A 19,023-nucleotide genomic window follows, 5' to 3' on the forward strand; every position below is an offset into this window, starting at 1 on the left:
GCTTAGTTATTGCCCAGCTTCTGAAGAATGAGAAAGTTCTACCTGGGTTACACACAGGCTTTACCCTGACTGTAATGCTATCATGCAGTGTTATCCTAACAGGGTTTCTCCAGCCAGCACTTTTTGGCAATCACTGTCTTTGCTATGAGACAGGAAAATTCAACCTCTTTGAGCAAATTAGCAAGCTAGCCCTCAGAAATATTGCTAGGGAGCTGGATGCACTTTCTGTGAGTTAGCTAGCAAGGCCCAGCCCCTTCTGCTGACGTCTTTCCTCTCTATCACACATCAGACTTTTCCCAGTGGAGCTGGAGAACAGGCTTCAATGAAAACTGCCTGTTTGCAGCTATATGGAGATTGCAGGCACCACAATCACTATTTCCTCTACCTGACCTGGAGCAGAAACTCCATCATTAGGATAGAAAGGTAGCCTTGTTGCCTAGCAAAGGTGGGATGATTTGTCTCTGTCTCTAGATTGGTCCCTTTTTCTTTGCTACACAAGAGAACTGTTTTCAGACTTCCAAGGAGAATGAAGCCAGGATAGAAATCAAAGTGGATGTGAGAGAGCTGCTATCCCAGGGAGGAGAAGCAGTCACAGGGTTTCTGTGCTTTCTGTTCCTGTGCAGCCCAGGACAATGGTTTTATCTGCCCCAGTGATAGCCCTGGGGGCTACCTTAGGGACTGCAACTAGCATCCTTGCCCTCTGCGGTCTCACCTGCCTCTGCAAATGCAAGCAACCTGGGAAAGGACTCTCAGAAAAGGACCAAGAGGAGGACACGGAAAATACTAAGCCCAGTGTGCTTCAGCCAGTCCAGCAAGTAAGACACAGTCTCTGATTTTCCTTTAAATGCAGAGGGTGGGGATGCAACTTTTCTGTTCGGCTTCTCAGCATGTGATTTCTGCTGTCTATTTATCCGCTTACTGTGCTCAGGATGTGGCAGCATGTTAATGGGAGGAGGAGTGAGGGGGTAGCTGAGATGGGCTCAGTGACCCACGGAATTACTGGATCAGGAGACAGCTGCCACATTGCCAAAGAGAGAGCTGCTAACGGGAAAAATAGGGGAGGAGGACTGGAAATGCTGCTTAGATCACAAAGGAAATGATTTTCTAAGGAGAGAAGACTGGACTTTACCATGTGCATGCAGCATTGTAAAGAAGAGATGACTCCTGCTGGGATCTCCTATAGCAGCTATTTCTTGAACTATTCACAGTATCTTATGGGTCCTGCAGGATAGTTCCCTGTCAACAGCTGGTTTCTTGTGAAAACCATCCCTCCTCCTCCCTTTGCCCCTCTGACTGAGGGGATTAATTATGTGTGAAGTTAAAATGAGGCATTGTAATGATAATAAAATGTGACACTCTGGAGTGTGATGGCTGGACAACCTCATCACACCGTGAATTGCTTCTTCACTTACTATAAGAGCAATGTGGAGTATGGATGATATCAGGCATCCCTGTGTGGTCTTTGTTTCTTGTTAGAATCCAAAACCCCTGATTTAACCCTGAGCTCAGTACAACAGAGAGCAAGGGGAATTATAGGACCCTGCTAATACACTTATTAATGGGATGTTCTCCTTCAAAAGGAAATGTTTGACTGATTTCCTTCATTAATTATGGTCTTTAGCATGAGCTATTGCACAGGTCAGTCTCTGAAAGTACTACCTGTTGCTCTTGATGTTTGTATGTGCCTACATCCTTTTCACTTTCATCTAGCCATTCAAGCAAATGTTAGCCACTTCCAAAGACCAGTGACCCATTGTATAACAGTCTTTGTTTGCCTTCTAATGAACTAAGCTGCCTGTTATTTTTGTATTCTTAAAGAGTGTAGCAGGAGTCCTAATTGAACTCTGTAACGTTTTGTAATTACCTATTCAGCTCTCTTTGGCTACCGCTCTCAGGCTCTTACTAGAAAAGAGCCCTGGCATCCTCCTGCTTCTGCTGCAGTTTGCTCAGAGAAAAGATGACCAGATCTACTAATTGTATTGTAAGATCTGGTGCAGACACACAGAATCATGTTACCAGAGCTTCTGGTTGCTGGGGAGAAGGAGGATTGCTCCACTGACCATGGATGAACATTTGCACTGAGCTTAGGACTTCTCAAGGGATTGCTGCTAATTCAAAGCATTCATCCATGAGCACAGTGAATACATCCTAGAACCTGTTTCTATTTTCCTAGGATGAATTTCACCTGCTATTGTGTCTGATAGTTTTATCATGTCCTTTTCCCATACAGGGGATTTGCCAACTCTTGTATATAAGGATGTACAATAATGCTGAGATTTTCCGAGTTTACTGTTAAAATGAATGAGAAACGTGTAACTTGGACAGCCATATTACTTAGCATAGCATTTTATCTAGCTGTTGTCTGGAACAACACTAGCCACAGATAACTTTGCCATCAGTCTCTTTCTACAAGAGACCTTTTGTTGTTGTAATCTTCTAGCTCAGAAACCACTCAAATCATTACTTTAACTCCACCACCCTTGAACTGGTAATTTTTCTTTTATACAGCCTTTTGGATTGTATCTTAGGAAGATGTTAATCCATCCTGGAGTTTGTCCTCCAGGGTGTCATCCTGCTTGCATGACTGAAATAAGCACTAAGTCACCGTAAAGTCCAGCCAAGCTTTCATAGCCAGCAGCTATCAGCTTATGGTCCTCACAACATTTCTGCAGTCATCATCTTTCTCCATAACTTAATCCAGTACTCGACAAGCAGGGGTCGAATCATTCAACCTGGCCTCAATGTATCACTATTACCTGAGTGATTGTACTCCTTTAGCGCTGTAGACTTTATAATTACAAGTATTATTTCTAATGATGTTACTGGGTTTGATTTTAGGCTTTTTCCTTTTAAAGAAATCTGGCCAAATTCTAGCAGCCGAATGAACATTCTGTCACAGAAAGTGCAAAATGTTCTTAGTTTGCATATTCAGCATGTTTAAACATGGAGTTTTTTCCAGTTAAAATAGTTTTCTTGCCAGGAACATGTATTCCACTGTGTCGTCAGTGATTCAGAATCAGTCTATACCTTGATGGCATTAATATCAGATTGAGTACTGAGCTTGTGAAGTTTTATCATCTGTGTCTATGTTTATAAATTGTTCTGTTGGTACTATTTCCCTACTGCATTAATATACTGTATGTCCCAGCCAGTGCTTGACATAATTATTGAAGCCTGTCAAGGCCACTAATTCTGATAAACAGGATTGACAAAAGAGGCAAAGCAAGACTGCATTTTATTCACTTGGCATGTCTCCCACGACAGCAATGCTTGTATTTGCTGTAGACAGAGGCTCCCCAGGGACATATGTGAGGAGGGAAAGCTCAAATACAAAGATATACCTACAGAATCATTAAAACTGCTGGAAATATGCAAAGTCTCAGCAAAATGTGCAGATGAAGATTCCTGAACACATCCAGCAATGGCAGTAATTTGGAGCATTGATTAATTGAGGGACACTGGACAGGGACCCTGAAGGGTCATTTGCAGCCTTCTTGCTACTTTTGGTTCCTTTGCTTTCACACATTTTATGCAGAACTATCTGAACCCTTCTGCTCATCTCTTTCTTTTAAGATAGTGCTGCTGATTTGGAACTTCCATAGGGCATTGCTATGTAACTGGATTAGCAGACAGCACTTGGGAACAGAGCTGGCAGCAAAAATAATAAACAGAGGCAGATGCAAGTGGAAGAGGGGGTGGGTTAGTCCCACTGCGCTTGCATATGTCTCTCATCTCTAATTCTGCAGAGCAGACAGACAAGAGGAATACTGAGACCCAGTGGAGCTCTTACTTGCTGTGTGCTGATGGATTTCCTGACTAAATGTCTGGCTTTTAGCAAGTGGAAGAAAAAGATAGTACTGACAATACCTCACATTTGTATGGTGTTTCTTCATCCCAAAGGATCCCAAAGTGCCAGGCATAATGCTCAGGTGTGATGGTCAGTGATTCGTCAGTGATTGGCAGGACAGCAGCCCTATACAGCAGCTTCAGGAGAGAAAGAACAGCGGATGCTGAGCATTGTGGCGGGCACTATACGTGTGTTGGAAGTAATGCCTTTGCAGAACAAAGGCGACCCGGTTTTTCACGCTGTTGTCTAGTGGTTCCTAACCTATTTTGCTTGGTTGGTCTGCTTTAATTGCAGAAGAATGGAGAACTGCATTTAAGGCTTGGATGAGTAACTTCAAGTTGCCTAAGTATTTTATGACTGATGTGGCTCACATGTCTAAAAGAGGGATCCCACTCAGAGACCTGCACCATGTGATTTACACATCTAAACTCAGCTGAATGCTAGGTGGGGACTGCACACAGTGACGTCTTTCTTTCTCAGCCCACTTCTCTTTCAGAGCCCTTCAAACTAAACAAGACAATACACTGTGTTACACAGCGGACTTCTTAAACACTGATGCACCTTGAGAACATGGAGTCAGGGACCTAAATAGCTCTTTACCACTGCCAAGTGCATGTAACCATGGTGCTTTGAGCTCCATAAGCAGAGTATGACTGAAGAGCTGAAATCTAAAACAGCTCTCTTTCTTCATCTCTGCTTCTTGAGGGGTAGGTATGCTCCCTCAGGACATGTGAGCTGGGACCACACCGTCCCAACACAGACAAGTGCTTGAGGGCATCATTTATATTCATTATTAATAGGAAACAATGACATTAATGAAAAACTTTAATTACAATTGCAAACATTGGCTCACCCTCAATCTAAATTTAACACAGAATGGGTTGGCAGGCAGCAGGGTTGGAGGCGATCCCACTGCACAATAATCCAGCAAAATGGCAGGTTTACTTCTGCTTTTTGTCTTTTGTGTTTTGGAAACATTAATAAAATCTGGCGAAAGGGTCATTTGCTTTTGTTCTTTCACGTAGATGAATCCAAATATAAATGAATAAGGAATCATTTCAGTAGTCAGCAGACAGGATCCTTTCTTGGGACATAAGGAAAGAGGAACTGCTATATTCCACTAATGTATTTTTCATTGTTTTGGGAGAACAGCAATGCCTTTGTGACAAACTTTGCTTGGGTTGCCCGGGCATGGCACTGCCTGTCAGATTCTTCCTCTCATTCCATATTCACGATTTAGCAAGGAATTGAAATGTTAGGAACAAACTGGAATCCAAATTTCAATCGTGGTGTAATAAAGGGGAAATGTGTGCCTGTGAGTCAGGCAAAGCTCTGGTCCACAGAGCCAAGAGATAGTCCAAGAGGCTGAACCAGAAACAAATACCATACATCCATATAGCAAAATTAACTTCATGGTTGGCTACTCTTCTAAGAGAAAACACAGACTTATGAGAGAAGGATTAACTGGTACGGGAACAGAGGAATAATCAAACATTAAGAACATAACTTTTTCTTGTTGCAACCAAATATCTATAGAGGGGTAAATCTGGAAAGACATGCACCAGGTAGAAGGGTATTGGCTTTGTCAAGAAAATCTCTGGGCATATAGACTATGGTTTCTACACCCCAAAAGACAATGATGGTAAGAATGACCAGACGCATCATCTTTTCTCTCTCCCTTTTTCCTAGCTTGTTTAACATTGAGAGAACCAGAATTAGTGTAATCAGCACAAAGTAATAAACAAGGTTTTAATTTTCAGTTCAACGTTAAGAAAACGGCAGAGCCAGTCCAGCCTCGAGCACTCCTGAAGTTTCCCAACATTTATGGCCCCAAACCCATAGTAACTTCACCTGAAATTGTTAACTACACGCAGTACTCCCTGAAGACAACAGAAGAACCAGCTACTGGAAAACACACTGGTTTGGATGAGAACAGGATGAAGATCCAAGTCAATGAAGAGCTGTTTGTTCTGCCTCAGAACGGTAGGAGCATTTGGTCTTCATGCTAACAATTGTTTTTCTGAGTGTAGATCTGTAACGCTTCTGAGCATAATGTGATTGTAGTTAGAGAAATAAATGGGAAAATGAAGACATGGGTGCTTTTTGCTTTCTTATAATGAACATAGTGAGCTCTGTCCTCAATGCATGTGTTTAGTAGTTAGTAGTCATGTAGATCATGACAGTCCGTTAACAAAGCTGTAGTTGTGTCTGGTTCTAAATTGGTTTTACTTCAACATCTTTTGTTCACTGGAAGCAGACATTTTTTTGTAGTGTAGTTTTACTGAGACCATTTGCCAGAATAGGGGTGAGGTATCTGGCCAAAACTAGGCAGAGTAGCTCCTCCAGGACAAATGCCAACTGTCCCTATCAAGGACATTGGCAGCAGGGATTTAAGCTTCTACTTTATTTTCTCTGCTGTTTTTTTCCCCACTGGTTTGGTGAGATACCCTTGGCTTTAATGATCACTGAAACCAAAAGCTGACACCTCAGACTCTTTTGCCAAACAGAATTCTTGTTTTCCAGCCAGCCCAAAGGGTAACATGCCAAAGCCTGGAACATAAGATTCCTGGAGCCCTAGAGAAAATGCAGTGTTAATTATATACTTCTGGCAACATGTCTGGGTTGCTTCCATACTGATCTTTACATCCACAACTGTCTTTTAACAGAATAATTGACTCTTATGGTTACCGCATTAATACAATCTTCCTGATGATTTGCCAGAGACACGGTGCCATCTGCCATGGCTTTATAAAAGAGTTTAGGTTTTTGGGTATTGTTTGAGGTTATATTTCTGTCCTTCTGGGAGGATGATTCCTACATTCTCCCCTCCACCCTGACACTTGTGAGTATGGAAAAGTACGAACCATGGGAAGCAGCTGCATTGGAGGAAGAGGCTGTCTGAGCCACATCCTTAGGTGTCAGGGAGAAGATTATAGGGTGGAGAGGCTGAACGAGGATGGCTGCATGTGGGCTAAAGTTTTATGTAAGTGTGTTGGTGTAAGAGCCTCTCTGCACTGCTAATGACATAAGCAAATTTGCTTCCTGCTGCGCCTGATTTCGTAGCTCAAGTGTTTCTGAAATAAAGCAAGAATTGTTGCATTCTTATTTTGGTATCACATTGAACTGATCTGGACTGTGGCTGGCTGAGATTTTTAGGAGGAAATGTGCTAGTCCTACTATTATTTTCTGTGTGAATCAGAACTGACCTTGCAGATAGCAGCTTCTGATGACAAAAAAGCTGTGGCTTCCCTTTTACTCTTGCAGCTTGATTTGTTTCGGTACAAAATACATACCTGACTTCAAAATCATACATGGAGCAATGGCCTCAGCTTCCCAAGCTCATTAACTTCCACCTGGTCAAGAGTTATGGGAACAGATGTCTTCTACATGACAAAGACTATATTGTTAAAATGAAAAATGAAAAGATTTAGAGAGATACGAACTGATGCACGGCAGCTGAAAAGCAGGTTCATGTTCTCATGCCAAGGAACACAATATTTAATTCCCCAATGCAAGTTAAAACCAATATAAACCAATATAACCAATATAACAGGTAATGAGCGTAGTTCTGACACTTTGGCTTAGGCACAAGGTAAAAGAGCAAATGTGTGAATCATCTTAGAGCACGAAGTGGTGGAGAGCAGAAGGCTTGTCCAAGCGCTATAGAAAGAGCTGAAAGGGTGAGAAAACAGTGCAAAAAGTAGATATGATGGAGGAAGAAGGAACAGAAATGACATTCTTGCACACAAGGTGCAGGAATAGTAAGACACTTAGAAAAGCCAAGTCAAGACAGGGTGGATTTGTGTTCCTTGGAAGGTGAAGACCTGCTTGCTAAAGGGGTTATTTCAGTTGCAGGTGTAGTAAAGGATGTGTGTGTCACGGAGCACTTGAACCCCGAAAGGGCAGCCAGCTGTAACCAGGCTCCCGAGCTGCGCTACTCCCTGGTGTATGATCAAGAAAAAGCCGAGCTGCGTGTGGCCCTTCTGGAAGGTAAGGGGCAGAGGTCTTCCGCTGGCCATTCTCCATCTGGAGGGTATAAGACACCTTGTACCATTGATTTTATATAGAGTTCCCCTCCTACCTTAAAACCAGTAAATGTCCCCAGGACCACTGGCTATTTCACTGGTTTTGTTCTTGAAGAATAGAAATCCCTGGGGATGGCACTGCTTGAAGTGAGCATGGAAACATAGAATAGTTTGGGTTGGAAGAGACCTTCAAAGGTCATCCAGTCCAACCCTGTCGCAATGAGCAGGGACATCTTCAACTAGATCAGGTTGCCCACAAACACATCCAACCTGGCCTTGAATATCTCCAGGGATGGAGAACAATCGTTTGCACAGCTCAAAAGCAGAAGTCAGGCACCAGGATGGGCCTCTCCAGTCTCAGAGTACAAAGCAACCTCTTCTTTCTATTTTTTCTTTCGGGGCAATGGGAACGGGGTTGCAATCTCCTTCCTCTCTATAACTTGCATTCTTCAATTGACCCACTCCCTACTGCCTCTTCCTCAAGTCAAGGTCTGAGCTGGAGATACCAAACTTATCTTGTAGTCCGCTGAGGAAGGTCCCTCTGCTGCGCCTGGCCAGGCAGGCAGGCTCTGTGTCACTCTCTGAAGTGGGAACTGACAACTGTAACAGCTTCTCCGCTCAGGGCTGGAGCATCATCAGTTCCTCTGGGAAAGCAAAATAAGCTGAGTGAATAATTCATGCACTGTGCAGATCTCTGTGGAAACCTCATCAAATCACACCCTCTGAGGCGAGAATCGAAAGGGTGCTAAACAGCAGCCACTGCTGTGGGTTGCTTGCCAGCAGCAAGCCTTCAGCTCCCTTCCAGGGAGGACACCATGACTATTGACTGCCACCATGGATCTCCTGCATGTGTGGTGCAGGAGAACCTGCACCTCCTCTTCCTCCTCATCCCTTAGTGCCCCTTTGTCACCCAGCAGGATCCAGCTCTGCTTCCCAAGAAACCAGAAGACCCCACAGATTATGGGATGTGGGAGCTCATGAGGAGCTGTCCATTCTCACTCCAGGCTTTTCAACATAAAAGGGATATAAAACTGGGGATGAATGTCTCTTGACAAAGATCTCTGGGGCTGTGGGATGGTTTCTGAAGGATTCATTTACCAGAGGTTGTACAAGCAAACTGTAATAACCCTCAGATGTATCCCCCACTGGCCTGCAGGGGTGGATGTGTTCCAAGAGGGAGGTGTCTCCCGTCTCTGATGTCTGTGACTGACCATAATGCTTTTGAGGCCTTCGTAAGAGGCTTTCTTTGTGTAAAAGTAAATGAGAGCTGACAGTCCCTGTGCCATGCTGAGGCTCAGCTCATTGCTGCTCCGCATCTTTCAGCAGAGCATGTTTCCTTGAACTTCGCTGTTACTCTCCCAAACAATAACAGCATCTTTCTGCAGCAGCAGCAGGACAAGGACATTGTGCAGCACGAGCAAAACACCACAGCATGGGCTCACAGCTTAGTCTGCCCCGTATAAGCAGGAACAGGGGTCAATGTCTATGAAGCTGTCCTATTTTATGGCTCTCATAAAGTGGGCAGTTCAGTCACAGTTATTTCAGGGCTGTCTTTTGTGAGAGGTCCTTAATGTCAATCATTCCTTTCCAGCTATGCATGGCAGGATGAGTGGGGACCAAGATGCTGGCTGCCATTGCTACATACTGGGCACACTGGTGAGCAAGTCTGGCACCGCTGAAGCCCAAACAGAGCTGAAGAAGAAGGTGCTGCACACCCTCTGGGAGGAGGTCCTGCGATTTCCATTAACAGAGGAGGAGATACCGGAGGGGACATTGACTCTCACCCTGAGAAACTGCGACAAGTTCTCCAGACACAGCATTGTGGGGGAACTCAAACTGAGCCTTGCTAACATGGAGGAGTCCTTCGGGACAGCCCAATGGGAAAGGCTAAAGATCCCGGAGAAGGTAAGGATCCAGAAACTCTAATGATTGTTTGGACAAGAGAAGCCCTCTTCCATGTCAGTGGGTGGCTGTATTTGTTTGGAGCAAGGTTTAGAGGGGTGATGTGTGACTGCAGAAGTCACTCTGCACTGCTCTGTGTTGGTCTCTGGCTAAAACCATTTCAGAAAGCAGCCAAAGGCCCACCAACCAGCCCTTCCATCTACAGCTTCTGCAGGTAAGATGTGTCAGAACTCCCACACCTCCTCCTTCAATTACATGACCCTTGACACTGGTATCTCTAATTCAAAGCCTGTGTCCAGAAGAAGTAATGTGGGTTTCCGTGAATTAGTGATGCAGGACCACAGTAGCAAGAGCTGAAACACCAGAATGAGTGCTTACAGAACAGGATGGAGGGACTCTGCAGAGCTGGATGTGGGTAAGGCATATAGTGACACGCCAGGGAGCCTTAACCTAGGAATGAAGTACGTTGTTGGGACCGAAATGCTGGCCTGAAGACAACTTATCCTTCTGGGATCAATCCAGTGCTATATGTTCCGGTAGATGTCGAAACATCACTCATTGCATTGTGTTGGTCTTAAACATTAAACCCTCCTTTTCCTTCTTTATCCACACCTTCCAGCTGCACAGACAGGGAAAATGGAGAGAAGATTCCAACAGTACTTGAAGTAGGAACAGGGGATCATAGAATTATAGAATGGTTTGGGTTGGAAAGGACCTTAAGATCATCCAGTTCCAACTCCTTGCCATGGGCAGGGACACCTCACACTAAACCATGCCACTCAAGGCCTCATCCAGCCTGGCCTTGAACACCGCCAAGGATGGAGCATTCACAACCTCCCTGGGCAACCCATTCCAGTGCCTCACCACCCTCACAGTAAAGAATTTCTTCCTTATATCCAATCTAAACTTCCCCTGTTTCAGTTTTAACCCGTTACCCCTTGTCCTATCACTACAGTCCCTGATGAAGAGTCCATCCTCAGCATCCTTAAGGCCCCCTTCAGACACTGGAAGGCTCCTCTGAGGTCTCCACGCAGCCTTCTCTTCTCCAGGCTGAACAGCCCCAACTTTCTCAGCCTCTCTTCATACAGGAGGTGCTCCAGTCCCCTGATCATCCTCGTGGCCTCCTCTGGACTTGTTCCAACAGTTCCATGTCCTTTTTATGTTGAGGACACCAGAACTGCACACAATGCTCCAAGTGAGGTCTCACGAGAGCAGAGGAGAGGGGCAGGATCACCTCCTTTGACCTGCTGGTCACGATCCTCTTGATGCAGCCCAGGATACGGTTGCTTTCTGGGCTGTGAGCGCATGCTTCACATGCACTAATTTCTTGCACATCTCCTCAGGAGCCTTTTCCTTGCCATGATCTAGATCTTCTTTTAGCAGCAGCAATACACTTAATAACGTAGCAGCAGGGTACTGCTATTGTTGCTACTAGTACACTGCTACAAGTCGGTACCTATTGTACTGTGGTATATGGGGTGAGCAATGCAAAACAACAGCATCGTCGCCACTCATGCTGAAATAAATGATTGCCTATCACCATCGGGGGTGAGGGCTCTCCACTGGGATGGCCACAGGCACTGAGTACAGAGTTAGAATGTCTGATTTCCTATAATGCTCATTTGCCTGATCACCACTCGAATGCTAATAGTGCTGGCCTTTAAAAATCCTCGGGCAGAGAGAGAGGCAGCAGAAACAAATGAGAGGTTTAATAAACTTCAAGAACCAGGCTAAATAGCTGCATATTAATAATGAGCAGCCTAAGAGCTGTAAATTGAGCTCAGCTCCCAATCCGCTGCTGCAAAAAGAGGTGTCCGAAAGAAATTATTCCAATGATTTAAATTCCTAAACTGAGATAGATAGAGCCTCCCCCCCATCTACTGCAATCTCTGCTTTGTAAGCAATACCCAAGGAACAGCCTGTGCACAGCAACGGTCAGTTGTCACTCAAGGGCACCCCATGGAGTCCTGACACACTGGGTATTCTGCCTTGGTCCAGCTCCACAACTCTGCACAGAAACAGGGCAGCATTCATTTCTTCTCCAGGCTGACAGCACAAGGTTAACACTCACAGCATTGCTGAGCAGTGCCCCAGTTTGAGCTGAGGATGTGCAGTGAAAGCTGAATTTGCGTCATCTGGGACCTGAGAGAGCCAACCATTGCACAGAGAGCTTATATACAGATCCTGAATCATTCATTGAGAACCAGAGCGGGAGGGAGTGAGGAGGAGCTGATAAAAAAGAGGAGCTATTTTTGACAGCATCCATCCAGGAACAAAGTTTCTGGGCTTTAAACAAAGCCTGACATTTCCTTGAGAAGCCATGAGAGGCAGAAATCTCATCCCTGCCTTCCCAGTGATTCTCCCACACACAAGCGAAGGAGCTCAGAGGGGAGCTTGCAGCTAACCAGGTAGTGCAATTTGTATTCAGGAATTCAGTGAGTTCTGTGAGCAGTGCAAACATAGATCCTGCAGGCTGATATCCTTATCTTGTCTTCCTTCCCTCCCACTGTCTTGCTAATGACAGTGATGATAGTGGCTCCTCGCATAGCACCTTCCCCTTTGTGATGCACCCGTAATTCATTGATAACTCCCTGATGCTTTTTATCCTATTGTACAGAAAGGAAGACTGAAAGGCTCTGGTGGTTGTGTGAATTGTAGCACAAAAGGCAGGTTATGGATTTAATAGGAAAAAGGAAAACACAGAAAACAAATCCCAGAAGGAGTGGGAAGGAAAAATACCTTTGTCTTGGTCTCTTCACACAAAACTCCAGCAGAGACCAGCCACTGTAGGTTTTGTGTTCATGTGGATACAGACCGATCAAAAACTTGATCAGAATATTAGGAGCTTGCAAGCCATAAGCACAAGACATGGTATGTGTGTACAATGTGTGTGTTTGTGTGTACGTGCATGAGTGTGTGTGCACGTTTACAGAGCCCTGCCAACCCCTATCTCCAATCTCTACGTTATCTATGTGTGCCTGGAGCTACAGGAACCAAATCGTAGCCAAGAGCTACAGTGTGAGACCTGGTGAGATGTAGAGGGAGTAAATAAACAAAAGCAGCTTACGACTTGGCTTAACTATGGTTTTGTACTGAGGTGGTATTTGTATTTGTCCATCCACGTACAAACACCCATTCTTTCATACTGAACATACATCTATTTAAATCTGCCTCCGTTTTGCTTCTGTGTTGTGGGGGTTTTTAAGATCTACTTGGATGTAGGGCAGGATTTATGCGAGTGAAATGCACACGAGCCCTTTGTTTCTACCTGAGCGCTTGAAAAAGAGATTTACTGGGGCTGATTTGGGATTGGATTTCAGGCTTCCTTGCTAATGGCCTCCCCCCTGATTTGTGCATGACAAATCAGTCATTCAAACCAGACAGCGATGACAACCGTGTTTGCTGTAGAGTCAGTCAGCTCCTGGGGAGCACACAGGGGCCTGCCCCTGCCTGTTGTGAGTAACCGGGTGAAAACTCAATCTGAAATATTTATGGCTCACTTAGAAGCATAGCGCAGAGTACAGAAATGGCTTGAAGAAGGGCTGCCTGTCTTAAAGCGTGTAGATCATGCTAAGGAGTCCAAAGGGAGTCTATCGAATTGACATTGGCTTTCTGGGACTCTACTGGGTCATTAACCTCACACTAAAGCAGATTTCTGTCACAAGCTCCTACTCACTGAGAGAATTACTGCTCCCCTTTTGCTCCTTGCCACAGGCTGGCAGCTCTGCATGTGCCAGCATGGGCTTTCCTGGCTTCCCCTGCTTCCCTGCCGGCTCCCAAGGAGGAAAAGGCACTGTTCTCCCAGGGAAGAGTGATGGGTGATGTGGTCCCTCTACTTCCCCCTCTGGGGACGCTTGCTCAAGGCAAGGGGGAAGGAAAGGTCAGGAGGCTAAGAGGCCAATCACTAATGGGAAGAAAGGAATAAAAGAGAAGAAAAGGAAAGAAAAACAAAAGTGTGCCCTGCTGGATGGAGGACTGATGGTTCCAAGCATTTGTCCTGGAGGAAATCCCGCAGGGCAGCAGGGAGAGATGCTCACAAGCTGGAGGGAAGATTGTTGGGAAGGAAGAGTAAATATAGCACTGAGAGGAGCTCCTGGAGGATTTCAGGATGGGTGGGCTTTTTACTATACAAAGTGAGGGTGTCAGGCAAGATTCAGCTCCAGCTCCAGGGTCTGGCTGTGGCACAGCCTGAGGTATCTCCTACTCTTTCCTAGGACCATGGTCCATGTGAGGTCAGGGCCTTCTGAGAAAAAGAATCATAGAATCAGAGGATGGTTTGGATTAGAAAGGACCTTAAAGCCCATCCAGTTCCAAATCCCTGCCGTGGGCAGGGACACCTTCCACTAGAGCAGGTTGCTCCAAGCCCCATCCAACCTGGCCTTGAACACTGCCAGGGATGGGGCAGCCACAGCTTCTCTGTGCAACAAGCTTCTCATGTCTCATCACCCCCATAGTAAAGATATTTTCCTAGTATCTAATATAAATCCACAGAAGCAACTGAAATGAAGAGTGAATGATGAAAAGCAGTAATGGAAGTAGGGGTTGTAAATAAAGAGCAGCTAGATAATCTCGAAGAATGAGTATCTGACTACTTGCATGTAGTTCAGCCCCAAATCCTCTTCTTCTGACTAAATATTCTGCTAAAAGTAGATGTAAGCAAGCAGTTACTTTCCAATGACAAAAGAAAGTAATAACTCACAAAAGAAAGCAGTAACTTCAGCATGGAGGACAGACATCTTTGCCAGGTTTATTCTCATCCAGTGTAACTGGAAAGATATCCCCCGTACAAAGACATGGAGACAACTTGGTCAGTTCATCACCTCATAGCATTTAGCATTCCTAAACAGTACTATAGTATTCCAATTTATGGCCATGATTGTATATAAAATGAACCCTTTCTTCATCTCCATTTCCAGGAGCCATCTACGGGCCATGGAGAGGTCCTGCTCTCCATCAGCTACCTGCCAGCAGCGAACCGCCTGCTGGTGGTGATCATCAAGGCTAAAAACCTCCATTCCAAGCAGCAGAAAGATCTACTTGGCAATGGTGAGTAGAACAGCAAGAAAACAGAGACTGTTGTTTATGCTGTTATGTAAATCTAGAAGGAAAGTGGGAAGGGTGGTTGTTTGGCAGAAAAAAAGTAAATGTTTGTCTTAGAAAGCCAAAGAGATTTGAATAATTGCTAAGAAGTGAAAACCAAAACCAAGATCAATGTTTCTCATGTTCTCTCTCAGTCACCAGTTAGAATTCTGCATTCATTTTGTCACATGCTCACTAACATGGTGCCTCTTTCCACTTCCTATACAGATGTTTCTGTCAAGGTGACACTGAGACATCAGTCCTTGAAGCTGAAGAAGAAGCAGACCAAACGCGCAAAGCACAAGATCAACCCTGTGTGGAACGAGATGATCATGTTCGAGGTGCCTCAAGAGCTCCTGCGTGCCTCCAGCGTGGAGCTGGAAATGCTGAGTCAGGTTGGTGCTGGGCAGAGCCACGTGCTTGGCAAGTGCAGCCTGGGCTTACATGTCACGGGCACGGAGAGGAGCCATTGGGAAGAAATGCTGAGGAACCCCAGGAGACAGATTGCCATGTGGCACCAGCTCCACATGTAGGCTCCTTGCGGTTCCTGCCTCTGAGCCTGGGCGAATAAGCTGCATTTCACTTTCTACCTTCCCCTCCACAAAGCTGACCAGCACAGCATCCTTCTTATACCCCCTCCTCTGATTTTCCTGCCTCATCCTAGCCCGGGAAACTGCCTGGAAAATGTATTTAAAGGAAAATGTCCCATCTGCTCAAGTGGTTCTCTCAAACAAGGGGGTTGGCTGCCTGGATGATTTGAATTAATTCTTTTAGCCTGCCTCCTGTCACCTGTGTGAGGTCCTTGTTTCTACAGAGGAGTAAAGGTATCATGGAAATGTGAGATCCTCCTTGGCATCTGGCTCTGTCGCCCAAGTCCTTGATGAGTGCTGGCTCCATAATCACAAACACATGGCAGTGTTTTACCAGTCATTGTTTTCCATAATACTTTATAAGATTGTGAGAAATGCAGATCACAGAAGTGACTTTCACTGCAGACATAAAGGATCAGTATGAAAGAGAGTGAAGCCAATGTGCAATAAATATCTAGAAGTAAGAGAGAAAACAGAGGAAGATGAGGGTGAGACAGTCAACACCATCATCCTATGTAGCCTTTGAAGCAAACACTGCCAAACAAGAAGGCAAATACCTTCATGTACTTTTGTTTCCTGGAGTGTCTGATATTTAGGATTCACGAAAACTGCTGAAAAAGTGTATGCTTCAGGATCCTTCAGCACAATACCTACATCTTCCATCTTTCCACACTGTCACCCAGGAAGACCCTAAACATGGACAAGAAGTTACCTCTAAAAACAACAACCAAATCTTTCTGCTTTTACTGCCATATTTTCTGTTTGGGTTTTTTCTGAGCTAGAAGGTTTCAAATACTTTTGTTCCAGGCAACATTTAAGTCTAGGCAAGAGAAATGAGATCATTTCATACCTTAGCAGTTGATTGATGGTTTTGGTTTGACAGTTAACTATTGCACCCAAATCCTCATAGCAGCATTACTCGGAGACAACCCTTAAGAACTGCCATGTATTTCATCACTTCCAGACAGAAGGAACTCACTGACCAGACAGATTCTCCAAGGCTTGTTTTTTTGTGTGTGCACTTTCAAGACTTGATGTAGCTTAAATGTTACTGTTTACTGTCCTTTTGTGTCTCGATGGGCTGAAAGTCTGGCATTGGCAGTGAAGATGTTATGACCCCATAAGCACACTGCTTGTCCTACCACTTCATTTCAAGTAGTAGACAACAGCTTTAAAGGACTTCAACTGGGACAAGGTGCTCAACAGTCTGAAAACAGAACCATGTAATTTGTAGCACTGAAAAACTCAGAGAACTTCATATTTGCAGGGTCAACTTGATCCTCTGTTCAATTCAGAACGCAAGCTAGGCTTTATCTTTTATCTATCCCATTTTGATGGCTTAGTCAAACAAGTCTAGCAGATGCTGCCATCCTGTTGGCAAAGGGAAAACACCAAAACCAGTGTCTGAAAACTGACTGAAGTGACAGCACAGTTACAAACAGGGCAATGAAGCTCAGCTGGAAGCCAGTCACCAAGCAGTGACTGGAGCTGGTAGGGGGGATGGCAGTGCTTAGCATCTTCTTAAATGACCTGGACAATAGGGTAAAGCATGCCTTCAACAAGTTTGCGGATGATGCGACACTGAGAGCAGTGGTTCATACACCAGGCAATTGTGCTGCCATTCAGAGGGATGTGGAGAGGCTGGAGAAATGGGCTGACAGGGTTGTTCCGAAGTTCAACAAGAAGTGTTAAGTCCTGCACCTGCAGAAGAACAACCCCATGCACCAGTGGAGGGCTGGAGCTGACCATCTGGAAAGCAGCTTCCTAGGAAAGGACCTGAGCATTCTGTTGAACATGACCCAGCAATGTGCTCTCACAGCAAAGAATGTCAATAGTGTCTTGGTCTGCAATAGGAAAAGCATTGTGAGCAGGTCAAAGGGGTGATCCTCTCTACTCAGCTCTGCTGCGGGCATATCTGGAGTGCTTCGTCTACTTCTGAGCTCCCCTGTGAAGGAAAGATATGGACTTACTGGAGAGAGTGCAGCAAATGGCCACGAAGATGATTAAGGGACTGGAGCATCTTCTGCATGAGGAGAGCCTGACTGAGCTGGCTTTGTTCAGCCTCATCAAGAGAAACATCAGGGGGGAACTTAGCAATATGTATAAATGCCTGATGTAGGAGAAGACTCTTCAGTGCTGTCCGGTAACAGGACAAGAGGCAAGGGCATAAATTGCAATAAAGGAAATTCCATTTGAGCACATGATAAAAACAAAGAAAAATTATTCTGAGGATGGTCAAACACTGGAACAAGTTATCAGGAGAGGTTGTTGTGAGTTTCCATCCTCGGAAACAAAACTTGATGGGATGCAACACTGAACAACCAGATCTAGTTTACCCCACTGGGTTTGGACAAGATGATCTCCAGAGGTGTTTTCCATCCTCAGCAATGCTGTGGTTCTGTGAAGAGACTGACAAGGTTGATGCACACTGAAAACTCTGTTACCCTTTATAGGTAAAACTGCTCTTCCCTTTAAAGCTGGTGTAGCCAGGAGTTACAGGATCATTTTCTAGAGAGTGATAGAAACAGCTTTGATCAACCAACAAAACAGAAAAGCTAAGTATGCCAATGGACCATAGACCTAATGTTTTAATCTCTGATATTGCTCCACTGGCTAGAGGGGATTTAAACAAGAAATAATTGACTTCTTGTTTTGCTCTGTGGGGCTTTGTTTATTAACTGAAAGCTGTAGGATGCTGTGAACAAACTAGACACAGGGTTTCATCTGATAGTGAATTCTTAATAGTTGCTCTGTTCATAGGTACCTGTAGACACAGATTTGGAATCATTATTTCCCTTGAAGTGCAAAAGTCATTGTAATGGTGGCTTACCCTACTTACAGGCTCCTGGCAGCACTGTGACTCTTCCTTCTATTTAGGATAACGATAAGGATAATCCCCCGGTATGAACCTATTTGGCTGGCACCGGAAAGCCTAAAGGGCGAAATATTTGCCTTGCTGCCAACAGATTTCTTTACTTCTGCCTCCTGCTTATTTTAATGAGCCTTTTATAGCATCTTGGTGACTGATGGTAAACAGCATTATCTGCCCCTGGAGATTTTGGCACACCCTGTAATTAGACAGCAATCCTATAGCATCAAAAGGCACAGCCCCCCACATAATCTCATAATGTCCCTTTTACGTGTCTACACACTGCTTAGCTACAAATCTGTTTTAGGAGCAAAGTGGTGCCATCAGTGTTAACAAACGGTGTTGTTCCCTCACTTTGCTGCAATGGGATTTAAATGGGAAAAAAGGAAGGCGGAAAGCGCATGCATCTTTCCCAGCTGGATCATTTCTGTTGTCTGGCATTTCATCCTGGAAGGAATGTTTCTCACATTCAGCTCAACCTGAACAAAGCCTGACGGGTGCTTGTTTAATGAGGCAGCATTTGATGTGCTGGGGCTGGAAGCGGGAGCAGGGGAGGGCGCTGGTTTTCCTGGACAGGAGGAATGCTGCGTACGTGTGGTACTGGAGGGGCAGGGACCCTCAGCGCAGGCCCTTTTGAACTCTGTTAATAGGAGCTGTTTGTCACCGCATTCCATTGCCTGCCATGGCCCTGCTCTCATCTCTGTTTAGCAA

The 19,023-nt window shown here is 45.0% G+C and overlaps 1 protein-coding gene across 2 annotated transcripts; it reads left to right on the forward strand.

Moving 5' to 3' along the window:
- Positions 1-632: 632 nt before the first annotated feature.
- On the forward strand, positions 633-15,386 carry SYT13 (synaptotagmin 13; the record flags this gene model as incomplete). Of its 2 annotated transcripts, none has more annotated exons than XM_080619630.1 (6): positions 633-815; positions 5,608-5,830; positions 7,697-7,837; positions 9,464-9,777; positions 14,691-14,820; positions 15,082-15,386. In XM_080619630.1, 6 exons carry the CDS (start codon positions 633-635, stop codon positions 15,384-15,386), a joined length of 1,296 nt encoding a protein of 431 aa, XP_080475756.1. The 2 variants fall into 2 exon arrangements, with proteins under 2 accessions (XP_080475756.1, XP_080475757.1); XM_080619631.1 differs by having other exon boundaries at positions 7,703-7,837.
- Positions 15,387-19,023: the final 3,637 nt, after the last annotated feature.

This window comes from Psittacula echo (assembly GCF_963264785.1).
Source record: "Psittacula echo genome assembly, chromosome: 5".
Taxonomy (NCBI): domain Eukaryota; kingdom Metazoa; phylum Chordata; class Aves; order Psittaciformes; family Psittacidae; genus Psittacula; species Psittacula echo.